Raw genomic sequence first — 22,955 nt, 5'->3', positions numbered from 1 at the left:
TTCACAAAGAGTAGGTAAGTACCCGAGGTAGGTACTTACTTACTTACAGCATCTAGGTAGGGCTCAAGTGGCAGGATATTGCGACAGCCTGGGCCACAAGGCGGTGTGAGATGCACGTACTTCTCACTGAGAAAGAAAGAAACACAAAAAAAAAAAAAACCTCTGTGATCAGGAGGGGGTAGTGGCATCTGCAGAGTAATGTGTGCATTACAAGTCAGGGCCTGTCGGAGCAGTGGACAACCGGCCACGAAGAACAGTCTAGCCAGCTACACGTATGTTTGTCGATTTGTTTCTGGGTGGCCGTGAGGGGACGAAGGGGGGAGGGGGGCCCAAAAGTGGGGGCGGGCCGAGGTGGCAGGCGGATCAGAAGGGGAGTGATGGGCCGGTCCAAGGTCGAAAAGGGCATGTACCCTGTAGGAGGTACGGGCGCTGCGAAGGTACACAGTACTCAGTACTTGGGGCGGAGTTCTGTGACTACAGTATGGCACAGTAGCAGTTGGCATGGTGGCTACTGCCCGCTGGTGGATGGCTGGTGGCTGGTCACTCACTGGTCGCCCCTGGACAAAAACAATGAGAGAGGAGCACACACGCACACACGCACACACACGCGGGCAGCCCAAGGCAAGGTGCCAGGAACCAGGCGGGAAAGGGGGCAACGCGTGCCTTCCCCTTCCCAGCGAAACCGGGTGCGCCTGCCTCGTCTTGGTGGCTCTGGTTAGGCCTGGTGGGAGGTGCCCGCAGGATCACTCCCCCAAGTCCCCGCCGAGTAAAAACGCAGGCACCTCGCCTCCCACCTCTCTGCCTCCTCTCTCTTTTGCTCTCCTCTCTACCACGCAAAATCACCATACAAATCCCAACACCACACAAATTCGTGCCTACACCTCGTGAGTACCTCTGCACCCACGCATCCTCCACCAATTCTCAAGTCACCCACTTCACGAATTATCGTTACCACTACCACCACCAACTGCACAATCTTCTACATCGCATCACTTGCAACCGATTCCGCACCACAGGTCCCATCTCAATGCGATAAATTTCGATCGAGTTGGGCCTTGTGTTGTGGCTTCACGAGCTTTGTCGCATTGCATCTTGGGTGCATTGCGTGCATCTATCTTGAGCTTGATCAAGCTAACCAGAGCTTGACGCGTCCAGACTCCAACAACAACAACCCTTTCAACTTTTTCCAAACCAATCCTCAGGTACGTTTTGAGGTCCAACATTGTCGATTTCGAGCTTCAAACGCGTATTGGGACGCGTTGGCGAGTGCAATTGCGTTTGCGACCCCCATTGTCTCTCACATGTAGCACACCTACCACCACCCAATTCCCTGAGGCGATAGTCCGACGAACAAGCTGTCGCATCTCAGCGTTCACTTGGCCTGTTCGATTCTCTCGACCCGTCCATCCACCCCCCTCCCTGCCTTTTCTCTTCGACTCGCACAGTATTCAAAGCCTTAGCCGTCTTAATCAGGACACTGACCACTCTTCGTAGAACCATCAAAATGCCCAAGGCCGCAGCTAAGCGTGGTGCCGGTGAGAAGAAGGCCAAGAGGGCCAAGAAGGACCCCAACGCCCCCAAGCGCGGTCTCTCCGCCTACATGTTCTTCGCCAACGAGCAGCGCGAGAACGTCCGTGAGGAGAACCCCGGCATCTCTTTCGGCCAGGTCGGCAAGCTTCTCGGTGAGCGCTGGAAGGCCCTCAACGAGAAGCAGCGCGGCCCCTACGAGGCAAAGGCTGTTGCCGACAAGAAGCGTTATGAGGACGAGAAGGCGGCGTACAACGTAAGTATTCCTCGCCTAAAACCAGGGCCATCACACAGTAAAACTAACATGTCCCAGGCCGAGGCTGAGGACGACGAGTCTGCTTAAGACTTCCGCAGTTTTTGAACTCCACCATTCTCTCTCTCTCTATCGTGTACTATTGGACTCCGGCGCGGCTGTATGATGGAAACGGACTTGGGTCGCTGGCAGGGGCGAAATCTTTCCTTATGTGTCTTTTGGGCTGGCGGCAGGGCAGGATGGTTGTGCAGTCTGCTTCTGCTGCACCTTCGGTTAGGCATGGCAGCTTGTTAGCTCGTTCTCGCGTATCGCGCGTTAGATCCTTGCTGACGAGGCATTGACGTCCTAACTTGATGAACTGAACATGACAGACCAAGGCCCTTTCCATGATGCTCAATTCGTGGCCCCATCCTTTGGCTTGTGGCCGAGATGTGCCGTGTTAAGATGCTTGGGCTGCTAGCTCCACATCCGGCCTCATGAGATCGACGCCGGCCCGGTCAGCCACAAGGCCCGCGTTTCGGCACTTTCTATAAGGTGGTCCCCAAATGCTCCTCCGTCATCCCCGATCTTTGTACGCATCAGTCACCGACACTCTGGAAGCATGATTCAACGGGGTAGAAGGCCTCCGACATGGCTAGGCCAGGGTCTTGAAGTCTACGTGAAGTAGAGCACGGCCCCCTCATCAGCATATAAGGATGCTAATGGGCCAATCCTTAGACTGGGCATGTCAAACTAGGTAACCCAGGTAGGTATGGTAGATTGAAGATAACTGGCTCAGCATGCATGCCGCTGCCTTTTCCCACTTTGCCTCGACTGAGTGGCCTGTGGTGCACGATCCTGCAACAAGGATCAAGCCTTGCCGTGGCGGGTTGTTTGCGCCTCTGAAATAGACAGGGCTGCTGCCTGCTTCCCAGAGCTGTGGTTGCCTCACGTTGGAGTCACACCAAGGGGGGGATGTGGACGTTCCTGCCTCAATTGACAATACCACATCCATGACTTATTATTAAGGAAGACGCTGTCCCATGCTATTTCTACCGAGTGGGTTCCGTTCGCTTCAAAGCCTTTCCTTTTCGTTTGAGAGTCACTGATCTACCTAGCTACAATACCATCTCTGCCTCGCGACATTTCCATTTATTCGCTGCCAACCCACAGGACTCACGACGTCATGTATCAGGCTGACATGTCTCGTCAGCATCCCTATCTGCACCGCTCTCACTAAATCGGTCAATCGAGTCGCACATCCCGCGTCGGTTTGCGAGCTGCCGCGAGACTGCCCACAGCATGATCCACGTCCTTTGCGTGCTGTGACCTTGCACACCCGTCCTTATCCGACAAATTGTGCGAGGGGAGCAGTTGATGTGGTATATGGCACGGGGACACGCACGCCGCCCGCCATTCTTCCCATTGCCCCATTCCCAGAGGTATATGAGCTTTCTCAGCGGTAGAAGCGAGGGTGCCCAACCCATTCTTGTTCTTGGTCTGAATTGACCACCGCACTTCCGCCAAAGGATCCACCCCATATGCGGCATCATCATGCAAGAGCAACGACAGCCCCCGCAAACTCCGAATCAGCCTTCTTGCTGCCAACGCGCGCTGTACAGAGCTACCCGAATGGGGCCAGATAGGCCCGCCTCTGTGGCATGAGCGCGCAGGGGTCATACGCTGGCTGTCGTGGCAGCCTCTGGGACGTCCAACGCCGCAAGTCGAGCAACCCAGCGCAGCTCGTTTGGTCAATATACGATACGCCTGTTCTCCTCTCTCTTGCTTTTGCTGCTAAAGCATCGTCGCTGTACATCGGCACCGAAAACACTTGGTCGCAGTTGGCTTTTTTTTGGCCTTGGTGCTGCATGACAGAGACTGACGGGGACGGTGACCGATCGATGGCATGCTTGGGGTTTCGTGCAGGGGCGGATCTCGGAAGACTAAGAATGCTTTGTGGTGAACAGGCCTGCGCAGTGGGAGCTGTCCGCCCACGAACACAGATCAGTCACTGAAAACGACGTGCCTTGAGCTACACAGGCACGAGCGATCAACAACCCATGGGTGAGCACTACCGGCCACCCGGTGCCCCTCCCCTGTATTTCGACCGCACGGTTCGATGGGGGGGCGGTGGTGGCGTGGTGGTGGTCCATGAGTTGTCCGTCAAATCGCGGCCTGCAGCTTCGAATCGCAAGTGCAGCTGGGTTTGGCCCTCGGTCACCCGTTCGAGGGCGCTTTGCTGGCTTCCAGATTTCTACTGCCGATATTTGCGGAGTCACCTCATTCTTGTCTGTTTCGTCGGAAGTGAAGTTTCTCGTTGGAATCGCATCTCGCGATCCGCTCTCCCTCGTCAGCAGTGCACCAGAAGGAAAACCAACTACTATTTCACTCTTTGCTTCTCAGTCGCTACAAGCCGCTCAAGTCAATCAACACTGAACAAGATTTCTGATAGGCATGAGCCGCGGAAATCGGCCTCCACTTGCTCTGTCGCGGCGACCACCACCCTCCGAGTAGGCTCGCGATGAACTACTAAGTCGCTCCCTGCCACAATGCCGACCCTCGCCATAGAGCGTGCCGGCCAGGCCGATGTGCACCTCCTTCAGGGCTGCTGTATTGAAGCCGAACGCGCTGATATAGTTGCCATTCGTCTCGATGGTCTTCGCCTTGCTTTGCCCGAGAATTTTCACCCACATATGATGGCAGTCATTGAAGAAATTCGCGGTTGTGCCCGCATACTGCGAGATCTTGCTGACCGCGGCCACGTCCATATTTTCCGCGTGCCTATGACGCTCAACTACCTCAACCTCGTCCTGCCATGTTTGTCCCGCACACTCAGAGATATGACCATGTATTACGAGGATAAGACTGTTCGTAAGGAAATTCGGTGGCGCAGGATGTACAATAAAATGAAGGACGAGGTGGAAGGGCTGCCCCTCCCTCAACGATTCGTGGTGTACAATCACTTCCTTACCATGGTCCGGCGGCTTTTGACTCAGTAAGTATATCCTATCTCTATCAGGCTCTCAGCTGACCATGCAGGTCGAAAAACTTTGACTTCGATGCGCTGGACGTGCTCAACAACCGAATCATGAGGTTTCGAGAACTCCGCGGCATATGTACGTTACCAGCATCGTCATGCGATCGTGTAGAAGGCTCACTAGCGAAAGTGCCACCTGCAAACCAGGCAGGCCCTGTCGTCCGTCGAGAAGTCATGGCCCTGACTATACCCGTGGCCCAAGAACCGGTTCGTCAAGCTGATCGTTGCCACCTTCGACGCACCCTAAAAGAGTCACAGAATGGCCACTGGGCCGAGCAGATCTTTTCCATCCCTCTTTCATCTCGTACGGCCTTCAAGCAAGCCAAATCGTCTACTTCTTGGGGCCCTCATACGCCATGGGGGCGTCATCTTGCCATACCGCGAGACCCAAAGATCCTCTTCAGGCGCCCATTTGATAATGACCGCTTAGCTCTGATGGTATACATCAGCCCGCTAGATCAGGGCTCATATCTACTCCTCCGATCATTTCAAAGCGGTGCGCCCTGGTACGCTCTCCGTGGAGCTCATGAGCTCTGCATCAGTCGCGAGGGTGGTGCCCTACAATTGCGAAGATGGAGTACCACTGCGCAGTGCGCCAGAGCGTGGGCAACGCTAGTCTTCAAGACATGGGAGGGTAAGTTAGCTTGTCTTTACCTGGAAACACGAGATCAGGCGCTAAACATACAGAAATGATCTTGTTCCATTGCACGTTCATGTCGCTGAAGTCCCGGAACGCCTTGACTATCCAGATCAGCCCCAAGGAATACAAGCTGTCAAGCGAACGCCGACTTTTCCAGGCGTACGTCTCCCCCCTCCTTTACAAAGTAAGGATCATCGTATTAATAGCATGGCAGCCAGATAATAGACGACGGCTTTAAGCATTCATTGATCGTATATGAGGATGTCGAAACCAAGGGGATCCGTCTTCATGCCGCCGTTTGGGAAGGCGAGCTTCGCCGCTGCCCCGTGTGGACGGCTTTCGGTATGCAAAACCCCTGGCTGTCATTGTTTGCTCCCACCAATACCAAAGCCTGGTTCTGCCATTCCTTTATCTGTTCCTCCTTTGTTTGCCTTTCCTCAGCCTTACAGAGACTGACCAGCCGCACGATCGCAGTAACCCATCAGTCATCCTCCCTCACATGGCTCCACCGCAAGTCCGCCCACCGCCTCTGGCTCCGTGATATCCACATCTACGTCTTCTGCTCCCGCTACCGGTCCCATAACCAACGACCCGGCCCCGCCGGCGCCTTTGAGCTCTATTTCGTCGAGACTGTGGCCGCTGCGCACTTTCGCGACTTGTTCAACCCCCTAAGGCCGTCTGCCGTCACGGCGGCACCCTCTTCGTACAAGGCGACTGTAGAGGAGGGAGACGATAGTTGTTGATGCACTGTTCTGACTTGGATGAGAAAGAGAGAGAGAGAGAGAGAGAATGATATGCAGATGCAAGGGTGGGTCCTAGCCATCAGTTGCCATCTGGGAAACGACGAATCAGCCCAGCATCGCGGCTTGACGGATTGATTCTTGCGCTTGGCAATTGGGAGGGAGACGGTAATGAGGCGGACGTATGCACAGAATTCGATTGACGACTAACGAGAAAATGTTTTACGAGACTGACGATTCATGACGAGATACCTCTCTGCTTACTTTGTGTAGCATCGCAAGGCCGATAGTAGCGCACAAATAGCATAACAATTTGAACATTCTTCCCTCACACTTGGGCGGCAACAACATTTTTACCATCGAATCACAATCAAGTGACGAAATAAGATATGAAAGAACGTGATGCAAAAAATACACGCATGCTCAATGTTGGCCTAACATTACTTCGTACCCATGATACCTCCCCGTTTCGTCACGTACAAGTCATCTCGTTTCGTTTTGTCTTCATTTAGGTCTTGACATCAGGCTCGTCACGGCCAACGTACTCTTTGAACTTGAGCAGCTCGGTGGCGAACTTAATCTCAGGCTTCAGGAAGTCCTGGGCATCCTGGTCGTAGGTGCTGGGATCGTTACTGTACTGCTCGATGTACAGGCGAATGGTGGCGCCAGACGAGCCGGTACCGGACAGGCGCACGACGATGCGGCTGCCAGACGAGAACTTGGCGTAGAGACCCTGTCCAGAAGACACAGAGCCATCAAGGTCAGTGTAGGAGAAGTTGCCGGCCTCGGTGACCTCACGGTCGCTAATCTTGCTGCCGATAAAGTCGGACTTGTCAACGAGTTCCTTGAGGGTGCCAACGACCTTGGCGGCGCCGTCCGAGTCGACATCCTCGTAGTCATACCGGGTGAAGAAGGTACGGCCGTATTCAGTCCAGAAGTCCTTCTGGATCTGCTTGATGGAGGGGGTGACACCGGGGTTCTGAACACCGATACCAGCGATGACGTTCAGCCAGGCCACCACGGCCCACAGGCCATCCTTCTCGCGAATGTGGTTGCTGCCAGTACCAAAGCTCTCCTCGCCGCAGATCGACAGCTTGTCCGAGTCAAACAGGGCGCAGAAGAACTTCCAGCCGGTGGGCACCTCGTAGCAGTTTAGGCCTTGCTTCTTTGCCACGAGGTCAACGGCGCCAGAAGTGGGCATGGAGCGAGCGAGACCGAAAACGCCATTCTTCTTGAAGTAAGGAATGAGGTGGGCGTGGTGCGCAATGATAGCAAGAGAATCGCCAGGGGAGACAAAGGCGTTGGCGCCGTAGATCATGTTGCGATCACCATCACCATCAGAGGCGGCGCCGAAGGGGATGTTGTGCTTGTCGACGACCTCGACGAGCGAGTGGGCGTAGGTCAGGTTGGGATCAGGGTGGCCACCGTTGAAGTCGGGAGAAGGAATGCAGTTTTGCGTGGCGCCCTCAAGGCCGAGCTCCTTCTGGAAGATGTCGATGCCGTAGGGGCCGGTGACACCGTGAAGACCGTCAAAGAGGACCTTGAAGTCGGGGTGGGTGGAGAAGAACTTCTTGATGAGGTCAAAGTCGAAGATCTCCTTGAGCATCTGGGTGTAGTCGGCGGTGCTGTCGATGATTTCGACTTGGAGGTTGCCGATGGTCTGGGTACCGATGGTGGAGAGGTCAACATCAGGAACGTCGGCGATCTTATAGGAGGTCAGGGTCTTCGAGGTTTCGTAGATCTTGTTGGTGACGGATTCGGGAGCGGGACCACCGTTGGCAAGGTTGTACTTGATGCCGAAATCGTTCTTGGGGCCTGAAGAAACGCAATTAGTCTTGGTCGCAGAGGTAGAAAACGCAGGGGACGAACCGCCAGGGTTGTGGCTGGCTGTCAGCAGAATACCGCCCGTGGCCTGACGCTTGCGAATGATGTGGCTGGCAGCAGGCGTGGACAGGATGCCGTTCTGGCCGATGAGAAGTTTCTTGACGCCATAGGCGGCACCAATCTTTGCGATCAGCTGGCAGACCTCGGGGTTCCAGTAGCGGCCATCACCGCCGATAACGAGGAAGGACCCCTCAACGCCCTCTGGAATAGAGAGAAGGATGCTGGCGACGAATGCCTCGCTGTAGTGAGCTTGCTGGAAGACGGTAACCTTCTTGCGAAGACCCGAGCTGTATGCATGTCAGTAACTTGATAGGGGAGCTTGAAAACGTGTCGCAAGACGAATAGGCTTGATCGGGAGGGGAGCTCATCAGAGCTCTCAAGCAGTGATGCAATGGCGGGGTAATTTGGGACCTGGGGTGGATGGGGGTCGGTGGCATGATTCAGATTCCAGGAGATGAGAGTCAACGTACGTGCCGGGCTTTTGGTCCTGGAAGGGCTTGAATTCGACGGTCTGAACGCTCATGGTGGATTGCAATTCGAAGCAAAAATCTGGGATGGAGAAAGAGGAAGAAATGGTGGAAGAGGGTTTGTTGGGACGAAAGTTGGAAGAGGGAGATTTGGGCTGGGGGTAGCATTGGGTCTGGCTGAGGGCGCTACACCAGAAGCTGTCGCTGATGGTGGGGTCCGTCTCCAGCTGCTGCATCGCTCGTAGTTGCCACAGGTGATATCATTTGCGCGCGGAAAGAAGCGTCCAGGGGTGGCTGCCACTGCTGAGATCGAGGATTCTGGCGAACAATGCGCCGAGATTGTATCGACATTGGGTTTTCAATCTTGCAGCTCCATGGAATTGAACCGCTGCCAGGCTTTTTTATCGACATGAGTCTACAATGGCGAGCGAGGCACATCCGGGGTAGGCTCCACGATGCTACGGTACGCCGCCTGACTGGCTAGTCCTGAGTCAATGGATGCCACTTCGTCTACGGGTCATGCCCTCGGCAGCCTGCAGCTACCACGGGTTGTTTCTACAAGCAAGCCAGCTAGCTACATCAAGTTGTTCGCCCATTGTTCATCGTCGCTTGTCGGCTCCGTAGCCAAAGTCTCCCGGCCCTGACTCCACGTGGCGCCGAAGATGACTTCACGATAGTATCGTGCCTCGGCGATACTTTCTTTGATGTCCTCCCTTCCGCGATGCGTCCCTGTCTTGACCGGCGCCCCCTCGACTATCTCTCTCGGACACCATCGCTTCGCTGCCTCCTTGAGACTGCTGACATCTACGATTCGATGATGTAAGTGCTCGACAATGGGCGTGTACGGTTGTTTGGCCAGAAAGCCTCGATCCGCATGCACCGTGTTACCTGCGAGCAGGCCCACCTTCGGCGTTGGCACGTACTTTCTGATGTGCGCCAGCAGGCCCTCCGCCGCCTGCTGAGGCGTCGTCGTCGAGGCAAGGACTGCCTCCGTGAGGCCCGTCTTGGCGTGCATGTCAGTGCACCACTCGCCCATTTGGTCGAGTCGCGACGCCGGCTGGTGGACGACGACACCCCAGCCGGGGCCGTCGAGCGGCTCGAGGTTGCCTGTCGTGATGATGCAGTGGATCTCGAGGATCTCCTCCGTGTCAGGGTCAAGGCCCGTCATCTGGCAAGGTCAGATTCTCATTTCTGTTACATGCTTCGATGGGTGTAGAAACTTACCTCACAGTCAATCCACACGAGAGGTCCATCCGAAGCTGCCTGTTGAGGTACAGCTTTGGCTGGCGTAGCACGAGAGCGGAGGTAGTCCATTGTGTGTTGAAGATCGGTGTCAATGGACTGCCTCGCAAAGGTCGAGGTGCTTCAACTTACTGCGGTTAATACCTGAGCTGTGGCGAGGTGGAGTTGAGAGCGTTCCACAGCAACGACTTACATCATCATTTCGACCGATTCTTCTTGAGCCTTTCTCCGTCCCCATTTTGACTGCTGGTCCGGGATCTCACCGAGACTTTCACCGGGTCGGTAATGGGCACTTTGTCATTGGTTCCGAGGAAAATCTTCAGCTGTCAACGGCTGCCAAGAGCCCCGCCACCCTGTCCTCGACACGAACAGGAAGAAGGAGCTCATGTTGAGCTGCTCAACCCATACACTCGTCGTCCACTTGAGCACCCATATGCAGAACGACATCTCCAACTCATCATTCGCAGCCTGATGGTCACTTACATGCAGCCACCACCCAGCTGCGCACAACCTACGCAACGTTACATCTGAAGTTGACCGCCTCAATCCGTCATAGGATCGATCATCTTTGCCGTCATAAAAAGGAAGACATTCTGTGAACAGCTTTGGCCGAGCAGTACCACCATAATCTTTCCAGACTGTTACTCTCGGCCTGCCCCATCACCATGTCGCCACCTCGTTTCCTCGTCATTGGTGCCGGTTCTCGTGGCTATGCCTACGCCGGCGCTATCACGGACGAGACCGAAGCATCATTGCAGCTGTTGCTGAGCCCCTACCCTACAAGCGGACCGAATTTGGGCGCGACTTCATCTGGGGTGCAGATGGCTCCCCTCAAGAAGGCCAGTCTTTTCCTGACTGGAATGCTTTCCTGACATACGAAACCGCCCGCCGAGCCGCTGCTTCTGCTGGCGATTCAGTTCCTCCTGGTGTTGACGGTGTCCTCATTTGCGTTCTAGATGAGATGCACCGCGAAGTCATCATGGCACTGGCCCCCCTTGGCCTTCACACTCTTTGCGAGAAGCCACTTGTGACAACTCTCAAAGATTGTCTAGATATCCATCGCGCCCTGAAGCCCTCCGCCCTCTTTTCTGTCGGCCATGTCCTCCGCTACAGCCCCCACAACATGCTTCTACGCCGGCTGCTTCTCTCAGACCGTGCTATCGGCGATATCGTCAGTATTGAGCACACGGAGCCAGTGGGTTGGTGGCACTTTGCCCATTCGTACGTCCGTGGCAATTGGCGACGCGAGGCAACCACAGCCCCTTCCCTCCTCACAAAGAGCTGTCATGACGTTGACCTCCTCCTCTGGTTGCTCGCCGCTCCCTACAAATCTGGCAGTGCCCATCCCTTTCACGTGCCAGTCTCTGTATCATCAACAGGGGCCTTGACCACCTATCGAAAGGCTCGCAAGCCCATAGCCGCTGGGAATGCCACAAATTGCATGACCTGTCCACTCGGCGACGATGGCTGCAAGTTCTCCGCCAAGAAGATCTATCTTGGACCCGAGCTGGCTAGCCTAGAAACAGGAAACCGCAGCTGGCCTGTCAAGATCGTTCTACCTGAGATTGAAGACATGCCCAATCTGGCGCAGGCGAAGCAGGCCCTTGCTATGAAACTTGGCGAGGACTACAGCGCGGCCACACCAGATCGTGAGGTCGCGGCTCGTCCCTGGTTTGGCCGATGCGTCTACGAGTCAGACAACGACGTCTGCGATGACCAATTCGTCACGCTCGCATGGGACGACGAGCCTTTTATCGAAGGAGCGCCGCCGCGGTTTGCCAAGCAGGCAACGCTGCACATGGTCGCCACGACGAAGAAGATTTGTGAGCGCTACTCGCACATCTATGGCACCAACGGAGAGATCTTTGCCGACTCGAGGACCATCACAGTCGAAGACTTCAGTACGGGGCAGAGGACTGTCTATAACCCCAAGGTGGAGTTGAGTGGCCATGGTGGTGGCGATATGGGTCTGGCACGTCAGTTTGTGCTAGCTGTGCAAGGAGTCAAGAATGAGGGCATGGAGGTGCGGACGGCTCAAGATGAGTTCATCGGGTGCTCGCTGGGTGAGGCGATCATGAGCCATCTCGTAGTGTTTGCTGCGGAGGAGGCACGACGTGAGGGCAAGGTGGTGAAACTGGGGGAGTGGTGGGATAGGGTATCCAAGGGTGAGCTGCAGTCTGAGGGGCATGAGGGCATCAGGTGGGAGACCGTGACAGAAAGACGCTCTTAATTTTGTGTGGGCTGATGAGCGGTATTTCCACACGGCCGTTCAGAGCATTAAGTTTATGACGACATGACGCATACGATACTGATAGGACTAAAGCCTTGCCAACCTAGCACCGGAAATCTTGTGTACTTCAAATTTGACCATATCTGCTCTGAGGTATTCGGTGACGCATGGACTAATGTCCGCATAAGAAGTCATGATTTGTATTGATGATTCGAGTGGAATGGCAATTTCACGTTCACGAAAGGGTACTATGGTCTAACTCTGAAGACAGGTCAAGTACCGCAAGACATTGCCGCCAAGGTTTGACAAATGAAAGTAATCGGATCATACATCTCTTGCATGCCCTTCTGCGGGCTGTCCACATTCCGAAGAGCCCGCATTCGCAATCATCATTTCATCACTATGAGCATGAGCATGAAGCCCATTCTGCCTAACTAAAAGAAGACCGACCAAACGAACCACGGTCGGGTTGTTCTTTGGAGGACTCTTCCGCATTGAGGGATCGGGGGAAGTGAATGTACCAGATCCCCGACTATAGCAAGACGAGTCTCCTTTTCGAGCGGACGAACTAAGCAGCATAGTAATCAACATGATAGAGCCGGGGAAAACCCCAACGGTACAGGTGAAGTGCTTCGAAGCAAAATTTAAGGGCCGGTAGTCACCATCAGTATTCACTGTAGTGACATGGAGTATGCGGATGAATCAGCCTTGAAGTCACATCCTCACATGGTTGCATGAGCTTGGAACAAAGATGAGCTAGAGTATTGCGTGGAGCTAGGATAGTTTGCTGGGAGGGTGGTAACCCTGGTAGGCTGAGGCTCTACTCTGAATGACCTTACCAAAACCGCCTCACAAGGCCGTTTCGACCAGCTCCAAGTGCGTAGGATGCCCAGGGCATTGACTCAACGCCGTCAAGGTGATGAAAGGGAGAACTTGAATAGACCATTCCGATCCAGGATAGTCGGCAATTAAGCACAGCTCATCTCCCTAAGTGTCAAGTATATCCGAGGCTTCTTCGGCAGGGATGAAATATAGTTTCGATATGCGGGAAATGCACGACGACTATGACCCCTGTAGCGCATTCGTTATGGACCCTCATGAGGTGAGGAGAGGAGACCGACCCTCCAAAACTGCAAAGCTTGATTCCATGGCATCACAAGTACAACGTGAGCTTATTAGGGCAATCAATTTGTGATTGGTCTCTCGAGTAAGGGGCTCGGATATCTTCGGATCAGCATTGGTGTGGCATACCACGCTTGGCGTGTCGGGATGAAGGCTCTTGGACTTTTGGTCGAACCCGCACAGGCCAGGCCAACGAGTAAGCCGGGCAATGGTATCGGCTGATGTTTCCTTTGGTCGAAAACAATCCATGTTGATTGATCGACACCTTTGCGGGGTATAGACGGCAATTCTGTCTGATGCATGGTCAAATGCGAGACGGGATGAGACGTCAGCTCACCTCTTACCTCGAGGTGCGTTGAGGGGTGGCTTTGAGTCAGCGTCTCACTCGCAGAGGGCACATTCTATAAGAACATGGCCTCGAGTAATTGAACTGCCTCACCGTCGAATCTGCTGCTGTTCCTTTCACCTTACCTTTCCAGTCAAATTGGACCCTCTTACGGAACAGAATTTACATCATGGCAGACAGCAACACAAGGGCCACTGCCCTTCCACCTCCGGTATACCACCTCACATCACACGACCCCGAAACAGGCAAGTCGGTCTTCAAATCTCAACCTCTCGAAGCCGAGCCCGACAACAAAATTCCTCAAACCACCCTCTGGCACCTTCACACAACGACCACCTTTCCAGCCAACCTCAATGACGAGGTCGATCTCAAGGAGCACTACGCCAACAATGTCCCTAGCATGAACACGCTCCACAAGTCGGGCGGTACCGTCTGTCGCATCGTCGACTTTGCGCCCGGTAACATACCCTTCATGCACCGCACCTCGTCGCTCGACTACGGCGTCGTCCTGCAAGGCAAGATCGAGTACTTCCTCGACGACGGTGCCTCGCGCATCTTCGGCCCGGGCGAGGTCGTTATTCAGCGCGGCGTCATGCACGGCTGGAAGACGGCGGGCGACGAGCCCGTGCGCATGCTGTTCGTGCTGTCGGATGCGCAGCCTGTCGAGGTGGCAGGGGAGACAAAGGGCACGTATTTGCCGCTGGACAAGATGCCCGAGAGCACGAGGAAGGCTATGGGTGGATGAGAGACGTTACAGGTCGGCGTACCTGATGCACTTGACGGAGCTGCGCGGGCTGTTGTTGGGGTTGTCCGGACGGTCTGAGATTTGACACGACTCGGTCTCGACGGCCGTAGTACGGATCAGGATTAAATCTACGATTTTGAGAGGCATTTCGTTCATCTCTCTTGATGAAAATCACAATTTCTGTTGTTTTGCCCTCGTCACGTCAAAGCCATACAGTTTCACGCAGCTCTGACGACTTGAAGAAGATTCGCCCAGGAAACATGTGTAGTGTATGTCCGTCTCACATCAATAGTCAGCAGAGAGTTGGTTTGATATCTACGAACATAAAATCTGTGTCTCGTCCACGTAGGAGGCCATAGAAGCTAGAACACTACTGTTGTGGTCATGCCAAAATGTCGACGAACACCAGCTCTCCCCCAGGCCTTAGTGCTCCTCGAAACGCTGCAACCCAGTTTTTGAACTTGCCGAAAGACTCAACTTCCTCTAGATCTTCAATCGTCTGGTGCTCCGAAGACGCAAACATTGTCTCGTTCGCAGGGGTCCCTTTCAGAGTCTTCCGGACGAGCTTTTGTCTCTTTTCGGTCCGTAACCCCATGAGCAAAAGACGTCGGAGCTGAAGGTTGGCACTCATGACTTTGGCAGCCTCGAATACGGCTATATTGGTCAAGGCTTGCTTCCGTCGTAGGTCCAACGTCAAGGTTTCCAAGTTCCGGCTCAGTATGGCCCAGTCGGGCTGCAGGACCACTGCTCGGTGCTCGTGTGTCATGTGCTCCCGATACTCCGAGGGGCACCACAAGAATCGGTGATATGGAAACGAAATCTTGGAGCGCCGGCGACAGAGTTCCCATATGCTCTCGAAGTCAGGATCTCGATCGTACACTTTGTTGGCTAGTAGTAGGTGACGAAATCGGTTGAAATCTGGCCCGCCTTCAGAGCCATCCACGGACATGGCGGTGGCTGTATGGGCATCGCGGTTGTTTTTGCTAGTATTCCCAGAGCCTGCCTTGGGAGGAGGATGCTTCACCAATCCTTCGTCAGTCCATGTTGCTTTGAACTTTCGCAGCCATTCACTAAGTTGCTCTTCGCTGGAGACACTGTCGTAGCGCACCCTGAACCGAAAAGCGTGCACAGCCCTGCGGCCAGCGTCTTGAAGCCCATGCAAGTATGCAGCCGGGAAGGAGCGGCGAAGCAGATTATTACAAGGCCTGAGATCAAAGTCATGCGGGATGACATTCACCGAAAAATGGTTGTGGTCTTTTCCGATGGTAATTGTTCCACGTTTGCCAAGGTGTCCTTTGGTATAAACCTCGATGTGAGGTGTGATCGCGGCGCTCTTACCGTCCGAGCAGAGCCAGCAATGTGGTTTCGGTAGAAGGGTGAAGATACAGCGCTCCTCACATAACGTCTCACAAATGATTTGAGCCTTGAGTTCGTGAGGCAACAAAGCAATACGCTTCATAAGACTACCGATGCTGCTCATTGAACCACTGTCTTCGGGTTTCCCGCTCCCTACAAGTGTCAAGCCTGTCTTCTCCGCCATCGGACGGCGTTTTGAGGGTGGATAGGGTGGATAGGGTGCAAATCGATGCATGTTGAGGGTGGTAGTGGCAATATCACACAGGTGGATGGTCATGAGTTTGACTTGTTAGTACTATTCTTGTGCTTATATGTTTTCTTTTTCTTGTATCCTTGAGCATGTGGTGCTCGACTGTATGAGCGCGTGTGCCTCTGAGCGCAGACGAGTTGCTTCAGCCTTGTTCCAGAACGTGAGCGTGATGCCCAGATGCTGCCGATGATAGCACATCAATGGCTTTATCGCATCCCAGACTTTTCGTTTCATCCAAAAAGGATTCCTTTCTAGCGAAGCAAGAGTTCTACTGCACGCTGGAAGTTTTCGAACGAGAAATGAGCAGCATTGCAAATCGAAGCATCTTGGGGTGACTATCTCGGCCTTTCTCACTTCTCAAATTCCAGGACAAGGTCCAACCAAAGCGCGGTACAACTCTCTCAAACGACACTCCGAAATGCAAGTCATTCTACCATGCAGCCGGCTTTGTTTACAACGGTCTCCCAACTGCCAGGCCTCCGTGTCATGCGAAACTGGCACTTGTTCAAAGCCCAGTCTCAGGTGCATGAGGTGCATTCAAGCCAGAAGAACACTGGTGGCGTCTATCCGTTCAATGATCACTAAACAGAACATGGTTGGTTTCCATTTTCTGCGCATGCACGTCCATGATGAAGCGACCTTGATCAAGGCTTGAAAAAGACGAATGCTGATGGAGCGATCATGCACATGCCTTACAACATGCATGGGGGGCCTGAAGCCACCATGGAAGTAAGCCGTTTCAATGATGTCCAGTCGTTCTGGTGATTCATGATGCGTACAGCCAACTAGCACTGGCCACTTGGTGTGCGCTTTGTCGATGGCAGAATCCGTGCACGTTGTACATGTAAGCCGTCTGCATAGAGGTGTCCATCATCACTGTTCAGGGAACACCCACTAGGACGGAGTGCCAAGGTTGCGGTGGCTATTGGTCGCCCAAAGAAATAACCCTCCGGCTTGTGCACGGCAATCGCAAATCAAATCGTATGGGGGAGTTAAGACTGTGTATCTCCCTCCTCAAATGAGTTGATCGTCTGTATTTTCGGGGTGCGTAGCCCGGAGTTAGACGGAGCTAAAACTAAACACCACAGATCGGGGCATGTGTTTTGAAAGGGATTATTAAGTTTGATGCGGGGGGCTTACCACCTACCGCCTCCTCACCAAGACAAACACGCCTGCATGGGGCCTACGGGGGATTGCGCGTTGGCCCATTGCAGTTGGCCCATTGCACACGATGGGCAGAGATCTCGGCGATACGCTACAGCGCCATGATCGACTTTCGGAGCTTAGACAACGTCACCATGAATGAGCCTCTCCTCACTCCGCCCTGAGACCGATTTCGTGGCGGCTCGCAGTATGACGATGCAAATTGGTGTATAAATACCTGGCGAGGTACGCTTCCTGTTCATCAGCCTCTGTGCACTGAAAGTCGACGTTCATCGTATATTGCAACATTCTACACTACACTTCAGATCCAATAGCCTTAACTTCAGCCTCCCTCACTCATGATGACGAGCATGTTCCAGCCCGCACCGGAGCCCGCGACCGAGCTCGGTCGCTACCGCGTCCTCTCGAGCACGGCCGGCGTCCGCGTTTCCCCCCTGTGCCTCGGCGCCATGTCGATCGGCGAGGCATGGAGCGAGAACATGGGCTCCATGGACAAGGAGCAGTCCTTCAAGCTCCTTGACGCCTTCCACGATGCCGGCGGCAACTTCATCGACACAGCCAACAACTACCAGAACGAGGACTCGGAAACGTTCATCGGCTCCTGGATGAAGGAGCGCGACAACCGCGACCTCATGTTCATCGCCACCAAGTTCACCACCGACTACCGCTCATGGGCGCTCGGCAAGGGCAAGACGGTCAACTTTAGCGGCAACCACAAGAAGTCGCTGCACATGTCGGTGCGCGACTCGCTGCGCAAGCTGCAGACAGACTACATTGACCTCCTGTACGTGCACTGGTGGGACTGGACGACGTCGATCGAGGAGCTCATGGACTCGCTGCACATTCTCGTCGAGCAGGGCAAGGTCCCTCTACCTCGGCGCCTCGGACACGCCGGCCTGGGTCGTGTCGGCCGCCAACACATACGCGCGCGCCCACGGCAAGACGCCCTTCTCCATCTACCAGGGCAGGTGGAATGTACTGCTGCGCGACTTTGAGCGCGACATCATCCCCATGGCCCACCACTTTGGCATGGCCCTCTGCCCGTGGGACGTCCTGGGCGGCGGCAAGTTCCAAAGCAAGAAGCAGATCGATGCGCGCGCCAAGGCTGGTGAGGGCTTGCGTAGCTTCTTTGGCGCCGAGCAGACGGACATTGAGCGTCGGATCAGCGAGGCACTCGAAGAGGTGGCTACGGAGCATAGCACCGAGTCCGTCCAGGCGATTGCGCTCGCGTACGTATTGCAGAAGACGAGACATGTCTTCCCCATGATTGGCGGCAGGAAGGTTGAGCACTTGAAGGACAACATCACAGCTCTCAGTATTCGCTTGACCGATGAACAGATTGCCAAGCTGGAAAGCGTCAAAGAATTCGAGCTCGGCTTCCCTTCAAACATGATCGGCCAGGACGCAAGAGAGACTGGTGTGGCGCCTATGCTCGTTGGTGCCGTTGCGCCCATGGCATGGGAGCAAGCCCCGAAGCCAATCTCAAAGGCTTGAAGAGACTTGAAGGCAAGAAAAAGCGTTTCTGGGTTGACCACGCTGTGTCGGCTTAACCGATGATAGGGCTAGACTCCCTAATCAGAAGTAATGGCATCAAACTACTTGGGCATGTTAGATCACTGATTTCAAAATACCAACTAAGAGCTTTGCTCCTGTGGAAGATGAGAGGGCAGAGACGTGCTCGTTCGCATGAACCTACTTGTCTGCGGTCGTGAGTTTCGATCCAGAGCACCCAAGTGATGAATTTAACTGTGAAGTATCAGGACGCGCCGCTCATCAAGCAATCCTTGCAGCAGGTTCCGTCCCCACCTCAATCAAATCCTTCAAGACACTTCTCGTTGCTCCTTTTCCATTCACTCGTTTGTTTTGGACCGCCCGGTTCAAGTGCGTCAACTGCATGCAGATCCCCTCCAGAGTCGTGCATCGCGCCTGGTATCCGATACCACCCTCCTCAACCGGCCTCTTTGCCGCCGAGTCATCAATGAGGCAATTCACAGCGGCTGTGAAGCATGCTGGTTGCAGCAAGTACAGAGGATTCTTCGGCTCCCTCATGCCCAAACGGGCCAAGAATGGCATTTTCCATAGCGCCACACACCAGACTTCGATAACCCGCGCAATCGCCATCATAAGAACTGGCGGAGGGTATAGAACGGTCGGAAATGTGGCGGACACGGCCTTCATGGCGGTGTAAAAGTCATCGAAGCGCAAGGGGGGTCCCGCATCGGTGACAAGAAAGGGTCGACCAGCAATACGTGCTTTGTCCACATGAGGCCCCAGTAACGCGGCTTCGAGCAGTAAATGAGCGAGGGAGACGTTGCTTGCGTGAGCCCAATTCTGTACCCAAGGAGCTGTGCAGGTAGGAAGGGTTGGAAGATTCAAGGTGGCACTAACGAGGAAGTCACCTGCGCCGCCATAGATGCTGTTGCCAGGTCGGATGGCACCAGTACGCAGGCCCGAGACAGGGGAGTCGGCTGCGCAGACAAGACGTTCAGCCTCGGCTTTGCTACGCGCATAGTTGGAGGGAAAATCTTCGTGCGGTCGCAATGGGGCAGAGAAGTCGTCCTCAGTCATCGTCTGAACAATGTTGGTTGGCCAACGTCGCCACAAAGGGCTGAACCAGGTCACTGGACGGAGTGCCACAGAGCAGGACGAGGTGAAGATGAAGATGTCGGCTCCAGCGCTTCTCGCAGCAGAAAGTACGTTGGCGGTCCCGCCAATGTTGACACGGGCATGGCGGTCGTACACCAAGGGATGGCGTTCTGAAGGTCGGATAGCAGCGGCAGTATGAAAGACAGTTAAGGGGAGCTTGGCAGAAGTTGCTTGCCACGGCTTCTTGAATGCGGCAAGAGTAGAGGCTTCAGACGAAATGTCGGTTTGGGCAAATTCCACCTCTCTGGCTAGAGGTATCTGAAGTTCGTCCCGTGTCGGTGGAACAAAGTCAATGATACGGATTGACGACGGCGCCTGACCGCGTTGTAGGAGCTGAAGTACAATTTGGCCACCAACCAAACCTGTAGCGTGTCAGTTTGCTGATGCAAGCAAGACATGTGGTTAGAATGCTATTGACCTGAGCCTCCAACAACGATATAGCGCCTTGCAAGCTTGGGCGGAAGATGCGGGCCCCAGTCGCAAGGTTGTTTCTCCATCCTTTGATAGGTTTCCTTCGCTGTTTCTGCGCGCCATGGGCTATCTGTTGCATGTTTGAGAGCTTCGGGAGGCGTCGTAGCCATGCCTCGATTGACTTTCCATACCCACAAGCCCATGGCCATGGCCCATAAGGAAAAAGCGAACAAGACGGCCATCGCCATTGTGGAGGTGAGGTGCTGGATGGCTCACTGCAGGCTGGTGATTGCTCCTGGAAGGACAGCGTCCAAGCACGCGACTCCTGCCAGGCTGATGGCTGCATAGGATTTTAAAGTAAAGAGGGCATGGATATCGTCACTATTAAAGTTCTGTCTGCCCCTGTCGTTGGTGGAGTCACCATGGCGACCTCCAACTTTTGGACAAGGGCGAAGGGTGTTCATAGTGAGGTGCAACGACGATCGTCATTCTCTTCTTCATATCCTAACGAGAGGTCGCCGCCCATGAGGATGCGGCATATCTCTCCGAGCAATTCAAATGAAGGTGATAACGCAATGTGGTAGACGAGAGGTGCTTTGTTCGGGTCGCAACACATTGTCAAAGCGACCCCTTGTCTTTTTGTGACGAAACATGGTTCGGCAGATGAAGGAACGTCAACGAGGGGTCAGCCACACTGGAGATGGTTGTGCTTAAGCCACACGTTGTATGGTATCGAGTCGGAGAAGGGAGGCGTCAGTCGATTGATACATATGTGGAGTAACACTTTGTTCGGGTACCTCAGGTTGCAGATGCAGGTGCCTGGATACGAGGCAGCCAGCACACCACCTCATCGCGAGGAAAAGTCAATGGTTGGTGTGTGGTATGGTGACGAAGACTCGGATTGGAGAGCGGGGGATCGTCGCTGAAGCTGCCGAGATCTGGTGGGTGGTGGGTGCAGGTGGTTGGGAAGAGGGGAGGTGCTACAAGCAGGTTAGCGGATGCACGGCACGGCCTTGGTACATACAGGGAAGACGTGGTGCACAGGGCATTGTACAGAATGCCATGCCGCCTAAAGCACGGGCGTCTCGTTGTTCCATCACGCTGTCGCCTCCGAGGGATTGAAGGCCTCGGCGGACAATCAGCCAGAGGTCATGTCTAAAGAAATGGAACTCGTTCGTGACGATCCTCTTCGGGTTGCTCAATGAGGCGAGGCGGCGGTAAGCCAAGCCAAGACAGGCCGCACTCGAATCAGACCATAGGTCCTGAAGGCGGCAGTGCTGCATCGCCAAGGGGGAGTTGTTGCCCGAACCCGCAGGTGTACCTATCTATGCCCTGGGCCTCTGAACAGCCGCGGGCGACCAAAAGAGAGGGGTTGGTGGGCATCGGGCTAGCAAGCTCTTCAGCGTGACAGGCCCAGCCCGAGAAGCCAAGGCGTGGCGCCAGACCACAGACAGAGACTTACAGAGGGACGGCTTGCGCGCTAAGGAAAACGGCGGGAGTACGGGAGCCAGGCGGGCAGTGGTGACGAGCTGGAGGTGTTGATCAAATCCATGACTCGAAGGTCATCGTGGTACCAGCAAGCCCGAAGGTTCAGCTGCACCCAGGTCTACGCGACCAAACACAACAAGAGGCGCTCACAAAGGCTTGGTCGGTGTTCGGTCTGGAATTTCGGTGGCCGCGTGGTCATCCAGAAGGACAGCTCGTGGGGAATGATTGGTGGATAGGGGCCGTGAGTTGAGGAATATCGGCCGACCATCCGTTGTAACCTCAATAGACCCCTCACTGCCTGGAAGGGGGGTGTCCAAGGGAGCAGAGCTAGGATTCTCAGAGTGGTGGAGTTTACCTGTCATGTGGAGCAGGCTCGAGTCGATGACATGTGCCACGATGGTCGGGGCAACCCAAGTGTCTGCTCGTTTGCAATAAAGCCTTGGCTTGCAAAGAACAACAGAAAGCGTCGGTTGGACGTTGACGATTGCGGGCATGTAATGGAAACGGGAAAGAAAAGCTAGAGAGCTTGACAGTTTGATGGACCAAGGCAGAGCATTCGCGTGGCAGAATTGGACGGAGGCGGATGGGTGTGGTGTTTCAACAAAAGATGAGACGCAGCGAGATGAGGGCGCCGTGGGTGGCCTGGTCTGGTGTGATTGCGCCAGGAAGGGGGTGTGGCAGGGAGATGCAGGCGAATGAATGCCCTGGAGGGGAAGCTCCTCGCCCAGGTACCTACCTTAGATTAGCCAGGTCCCCAGGTCTCCGGGGCGCCAGGACGCCAGGGCATGCCCGAGACAGTCGTCCCCGGCAACAGCGAACGGCTGGCCGGTTTGACGGACACAGCGATGTAACGGGCAACTATGTGTGTACCAGGGGTACCTGGAGCATCGAGCGCGGAGGGGCTCAAAACTGTGGCTGGAGCTGTCTAGAAGCGGCATAGCGCGGTGAGGAATGTGAGTCTCTGAAATTTGACGAGCAACATCTGCTGAGGACGCCGAGACGGAAAGTCCGGGGGGGGGGGTTGCAAATAGCACATGCGACCTGAAATGAGAGCAATCTGTGCTGGTTTATCTGACGCATAATGTCAAAATCACTGCAATCAGTCATGACTGGAATGGAGCTGTCGTGGGCTTCGGAGAAGCGGAGCGAGGAGGGGTTTTGTCTGCAAATTCCTCGTCTGCTTGTCTCCCACATGGCAGGGCTTTGACGAGACGAGACACCCCCAAAGCGAAACCAGACGCGCCAGGTGGTGCGACTGTCAAGCGACAGTGCTGCCTCGGACGTCATGATGCACAGGGCTTCAAAGTACCGCAAACAGGAGGCCACCCGTTTAAGTGCGCGCACAGAGCAATCGACCAAAGCCCGTATCATGTTGTAGAGGGTCAATTGATGAAAGCACGAGCAGATGATGATCATGATCACGATCAT

General features: G+C 54.6%; 10 protein-coding genes across 10 annotated transcripts; 6 read left to right on the top strand and 4 right to left on the bottom strand.

Moving 5' to 3' along the window:
- Positions 1-1,189: 1,189 nt before the first annotated feature.
- On the top strand, positions 1,190-2,111 carry VDBG_06173 (nucleosome binding protein; the record flags this gene model as incomplete). The annotated part of the gene is made up of 3 exons (XM_003003685.1): positions 1,190-1,202; positions 1,495-1,783; positions 1,841-2,111. The coding sequence occupies 2 exons, from the start codon at positions 1,505-1,507 to the stop codon at positions 1,868-1,870; spliced, it is 309 nt and encodes a 102-aa protein (XP_003003731.1).
- A 2,197-nt stretch (positions 2,112-4,308) lies between these two features.
- Positions 4,309-6,179, top strand: VDBG_06172 (conserved hypothetical protein; the record flags this gene model as incomplete). The annotated part of the gene is made up of 7 exons (XM_003003684.1): positions 4,309-4,754; positions 4,799-4,875; positions 4,927-5,003; positions 5,055-5,100; positions 5,469-5,595; positions 5,651-5,778; positions 5,911-6,179. The coding sequence occupies 7 exons, from the start codon at positions 4,309-4,311 to the stop codon at positions 6,177-6,179; spliced, it is 1,170 nt and encodes a 389-aa protein (XP_003003730.1).
- A 221-nt stretch (positions 6,180-6,400) lies between these two features.
- On the bottom strand, positions 6,401-8,583 carry VDBG_06171 (phosphoglucomutase; the record flags this gene model as incomplete). Its single annotated transcript, XM_003003683.1, has 3 exons — positions 6,401-7,991; positions 8,046-8,347; positions 8,531-8,583. The coding sequence occupies 3 exons, from the start codon at positions 8,581-8,583 to the stop codon at positions 6,685-6,687; spliced, it is 1,662 nt and encodes a 553-aa protein (XP_003003729.1).
- A 518-nt stretch (positions 8,584-9,101) lies between these two features.
- VDBG_06170 (oligoribonuclease) lies at positions 9,102-10,007 on the bottom strand (the record flags this gene model as incomplete). Its single annotated transcript, XM_003003682.1, has 2 exons — positions 9,102-9,695; positions 9,963-10,007. 2 exons carry the CDS (start codon positions 10,005-10,007, stop codon positions 9,102-9,104), a joined length of 639 nt encoding a protein of 212 aa, XP_003003728.1.
- Positions 10,008-10,434: 427 nt separating this feature from the next.
- Positions 10,435-11,999, top strand: VDBG_06169 (streptomycin biosynthesis protein StrI; the record flags this gene model as incomplete). The annotated part of the gene is made up of 3 exons (XM_003003681.1): positions 10,435-10,612; positions 10,726-10,964; positions 11,172-11,999. The coding sequence occupies 3 exons, from the start codon at positions 10,435-10,437 to the stop codon at positions 11,997-11,999; spliced, it is 1,245 nt and encodes a 414-aa protein (XP_003003727.1).
- Positions 12,000-13,636: 1,637 nt separating this feature from the next.
- Positions 13,637-14,212, top strand: VDBG_06168 (cupin 2; the record flags this gene model as incomplete). The annotated part of the gene is made up of 1 exon (XM_003003680.1): positions 13,637-14,212. One exon carries the CDS (start codon positions 13,637-13,639, stop codon positions 14,210-14,212), a length of 576 nt encoding a protein of 191 aa, XP_003003726.1.
- Positions 14,213-14,594: 382 nt separating this feature from the next.
- On the bottom strand, positions 14,595-15,803 carry VDBG_06167 (predicted protein; the record flags this gene model as incomplete). The annotated part of the gene is made up of 1 exon (XM_003003679.1): positions 14,595-15,803. The coding sequence occupies one exon, from the start codon at positions 15,801-15,803 to the stop codon at positions 14,595-14,597; it is 1,209 nt and encodes a 402-aa protein (XP_003003725.1).
- Positions 15,804-17,323: 1,520 nt separating this feature from the next.
- VDBG_06166 (aryl-alcohol dehydrogenase) lies at positions 17,324-18,476 on the top strand (the record flags this gene model as incomplete). Its single annotated transcript, XM_003003678.1, has 2 exons — positions 17,324-17,766; positions 17,840-18,476. 2 exons carry the CDS (start codon positions 17,324-17,326, stop codon positions 18,474-18,476), a joined length of 1,080 nt encoding a protein of 359 aa, XP_003003724.1.
- Positions 18,477-18,755: 279 nt separating this feature from the next.
- On the bottom strand, positions 18,756-20,287 carry VDBG_06165 (conserved hypothetical protein; the record flags this gene model as incomplete). Its single annotated transcript, XM_003003677.1, has 2 exons — positions 18,756-19,990; positions 20,047-20,287. The coding sequence occupies 2 exons, from the start codon at positions 20,285-20,287 to the stop codon at positions 18,756-18,758; spliced, it is 1,476 nt and encodes a 491-aa protein (XP_003003723.1).
- Positions 20,288-20,461: 174 nt separating this feature from the next.
- VDBG_06164 (predicted protein) lies at positions 20,462-20,965 on the top strand (the record flags this gene model as incomplete). Its single annotated transcript, XM_003003676.1, has 2 exons — positions 20,462-20,504; positions 20,703-20,965. The coding sequence occupies 2 exons, from the start codon at positions 20,462-20,464 to the stop codon at positions 20,963-20,965; spliced, it is 306 nt and encodes a 101-aa protein (XP_003003722.1).
- Between the last annotated feature and the right edge of the window lie 1,990 nt (positions 20,966-22,955).

The sequence above is a fragment of the Verticillium alfalfae genome, genomic scaffold (assembly GCF_000150825.1).
Source record: "Verticillium alfalfae VaMs.102 supercont1.7 genomic scaffold, whole genome shotgun sequence".
Taxonomy (NCBI): Eukaryota; Fungi; Ascomycota; class Sordariomycetes; order Glomerellales; family Plectosphaerellaceae; genus Verticillium; species Verticillium alfalfae.
Note: the sequence above shows the minus strand (reverse complement) of the source record. Positions and strands in the feature narration are given on the sequence as shown.